The 3,848-nt window shown below is 40.2% G+C and overlaps 1 protein-coding gene across 1 annotated transcript in view; it reads left to right on the top strand.

Annotated features, from left to right (window-relative positions):
• The window catches only part of LOC125852405 (late blight resistance protein R1-A-like), a 5,087-nt gene extending 4,840 nt beyond the window's left edge, over window positions 1-247 (top strand). Inside the window, exon 2 of the mRNA XM_049532142.1 lies at window positions 112-247. Coding sequence (XP_049388099.1) covers window positions 112-247 — 136 coding nt within the window. The remainder of the gene's footprint in view (window positions 1-111) is intronic.
• The last annotated feature ends 3,601 nt before the right edge of the window (window positions 248-3,848 follow it).

The following is a 3,848-nucleotide window of genomic DNA, read 5'->3' on the forward strand; positions in this document are numbered from 1 at the left end:
TTTCTTACATTCGCCATTTACAAAACCTAATTTGTTCTTCGCCGAGAGTGCTCGGAGTACACTCCGTCGCCATGATCCATAACCTCCTCCGTCAAAAGGAATTGGAACGAGTGCTGCGCCAGGGTTATCTGAAGGATGCAAGTACAACGGATTGTTCGAATCAATCAAGCTGGGTCCACCTGCTGTAACATTGGTAGCAGCAGTTGATGTCGATTCATCGATCGCCATGAGAATCAAACAAGAGTAGAAGCTAAAAGAAAGGAAATCCAACAATGGCAACAAAGGCCAGAGAAAAGAGGAATTGATGTGGCAACAAAAGCCAGAGAGCCAGAGAAAAGAGGAATTAATGCGAAGATGAAATCCCCTGTCGAATCTTCACCTACGCTCTGATACCATGTCAAATCCAGGACTCCACCATTGATACAAGCTCCATAGGAGCATCTTTCATAATGTGGATCAATTTAGAGAAAATGAAAACTGTTGTTTATTGAAGACGTCAGTATGTATTTATATACAATGATGTGGCTAAACTAACTAACCTACTCAACTAATTAGTTATGTAACAAACTAACAGAATCAACAACTAACATGCTGACTCAGCATATAATTAGGCATTAGCTAAGATCTTAACACCCCCCCTCAAGTTGGAAGTGTACTTCTTACATCCAACTTGCTAAGAATAGCGGAATGTTTAATCCCTGTCAATGCTTTGGTCAAGACATCTGCGAGTTGGTCTGAAGTAGTGACATGATGCAGAGTCATGAGGCCATCATGGAGCTTGTCCCTTACAAAGTGACAATCTACTTTTATGTGTTTGGTTCTTTCGTGGAACACGGGGTTCCTGGCAATGTGAAGAGCTGACTGACTGTCACAGAATACTGCATAAGGTGTTGAGGTCGGCACTACAAGTTCCTCAAAAAGTCTGTTCAACCACACTAGTTCACCAACAACCTTCCGCAAAGACCTGTACTCTGCTTCAGCTGAGGAAAATGACACAGTTTCTTGTTTCTTGGATTTCCAGCTGATTGGAGTGTTTCCCAACAGCACAATGTACCCTGAGACTGATCTCCTAGAGTCTGGGCATGCTGCCCAGTCAGAATCACAGTAAGCTCTTACTGTGCAGTCATGACTGTTGGACATAAAAATCCCAAGTATGGGATCCCTTTTGATGTACCTTAGTAGATGAAAAGCTGCATGTAAGTGAGGTTTTCTGGGATCTTGTAGAAACTGGCTTAGATGCTGCACTGCATAGGATATATCCAACCTTGTGTTAGTGAGAAAATTCAGCTTCCCCACCAATTTTCTATAAAAAGTAGGATCTGATAGGACAGTCCCCACCTTGGCCTTTAACTTCATAGTTGGATCAAGGGGGGGAAGAAGAACTAGGACAATGCAAGCAATCAAACTCTTTCAAAAGGTCTAGAGCAAACTTTCTCTGTGAAATCAGAACCCCATCCTTTTTGTATAACACCTCAAGGCCTAAGAAGTAATGCAACCTTCCCAAATCTTTGTTTTTAAATTGGTCATGTAAGAACCTCTTGAGTGAATCTATTTCTGCAGAGTCAGTTCCTATGAGGATAACATCATCCACATATACAGTGACAAATACAGTTGAGTTGTTGGACTTCTTGTAAAATAGGGAGTAATCATTAATAGAATGAGTGTAGCCTCTAGAATACAAGGCAGCAGTCAACTTTTCATACCATTGTCTGCTGGCTTGTTTAAGGCTGTAGAGTGATTTATTCAGCCTGCAAACTAGACCTGGTGCATCAACCATTAAACCAGGGGGTGCCTCCATGTAGACTTCCTCATGCAAATCTCCATGGAGAAAGGCATTGTTGACATCGAGTTGAGAAATATTCCAACCTCTTTTCACAGCAGTGGCAATTAAGGATCTTACTGTTGTCATCTTCACAACGGACGAGAAGGTTTCCACATAATCAATTCCTGCTTGTTGAGTATAACCCTTGACAACTAACCTTGCTTTGAATCTCTCAATGCTTCCATCTGCCTTATGTTTCACCTTATATACCCATTTACAGCCTATGGCTCTCTTCCCCACAGGGAGTGGAAATAAGTCCCAAGTATGATTTGCATGTAATGCCTCAAATTCTTGAGTCATGGCTGCTTGCCAAGCAGGATTAATAGTTGCTTCTTCATAGGTCAGTGGTTCACAATCATGACATACATTTTGTAACAAAGACTAACTATCAGGAGAAAGAGCATCAGGGGGTGATATGGTGGTTGTTGGAGAATAAGGCATGTAAGGATAGGGAATGGGTATGCTGTTTAGGTATATTAGTGAGGCAGTGATAGTCATTCAGATATGCAGGTGCCTGATGAGTTCTACTTGATTTTCTTGTGAAAATAGGGTCCTCAACAGTGTGAGCTATAAGAGTATTGACAGCAGGTTGTAAAGCAGTATCAAGTGATGATCTAGTATCCATAACACTTACACTTTCATGATCATTTGAATAAGGTACAGTTACATATGTGTCCTCACAGTCAAGATGAGGATTAAGGGGTATAAGAGAACTAGAAGGAATGTAATGTAATGATTTGGAGACAGAATCAAAGGATGCACCTTTGGGTGCAGATGCAAAGGGAAAAACAGTTTCATGAAACACCACATCTCTAGAGACATGAATTTTTCTGGTGGTTAGGCTCAATACTTTGTAACCTTTTGTTCCAAAAGGATACCCTACAAAGATGTGAGGTGTAGTTCTAGGCTCAAAATTGTCTCTATGAACCTTTGGTATTGTGGGATAACAAAGACAACCAAAGCTTTCTAAAGCTGAATATTGAGGTTTTCTTTGGTATAAAACTTCAAAAGGACATTTCCCATGTAAGGAGCTAGAGGGTAACCTATTTATGATATGAGGCTGTTAGGATGCACTCTCCCCAATATTTCTGGGGTAAGTGAGACTGAAACATCAAGGCTCTGGCTGTTTCTAACAGATATTTGTGTTTTCTTTCAACTACACCATTTTGCTGTGGTGTGTATGGACAAGACCTTTGGTGAATTATGCCTTTGGATTGGAAATAGAGAGTGGCTTCATTGTTTATGAACTCTAAGCCATTGTCTGACCTAATGGACTTTAGGGATGTGTTAAATTGGTTTTCAACCAAGGAAAGGAAAGCTTTGATCACTTGAAGAGCATTACTCTTGCAACTCAAAAGATGTGTCCATGTGGATCTGCTACAGTCATCCACCAAGGTAATAAAATACTTGTGATTATCATGTGTGGTAGTATTGTAGGGTCCCCAGAGATCCACATGCAGAAGTTCAAACAATTTAGTGAAATGAGTAGTGCTCTTGGGAAAGGGTAATCTGGTCTGCCTAAACATAGGACAAATTGGACAGACAAACGGTTGTTTGGTTTTAAAATTTGCAGGTATTGAATCTATGGCTTTCATCTTTGCAAAAGGTGCATGACCAAGCTTGTTGTGCCACAACAAATCTTCATTATCTCTAGAGAACAAAACTGAATTCAAGACAGTGTGTTCATTATTATTATGAGAATTGGAGCCAATTACAGGTGAATGTAAAAGACATGAATGAGATGAGTATGTAGAATTCTCTATTACAGAATTGGAAATGGAAAAACAAGAAGTATTAGCAGCTTTCCTAGCACTGTTATCCTTCAAGCATCTTGAGCACAAGAAATATAAACCATCCTTGCACTTATCAATCTCCTGAGGCCTCTTCATTGAAGAGGCCTGCAATAGACAAGTAGTGTCAGTGAATGTTACAGTGCCTTTTAAAGGAACAGTAAGAGAATGTATGGAGATGAGATTGAATTTGAAAGAAGGCACATATAATACTTTATACAATGTGATCTTAGGTG

The sequence above is a fragment of the Solanum stenotomum genome, unplaced genomic scaffold (assembly GCF_019186545.1).
Source record: "Solanum stenotomum isolate F172 unplaced genomic scaffold, ASM1918654v1 scaffold34849, whole genome shotgun sequence".
Classification (NCBI taxonomy): Eukaryota; Viridiplantae; Streptophyta; class Magnoliopsida; order Solanales; family Solanaceae; genus Solanum; species Solanum stenotomum.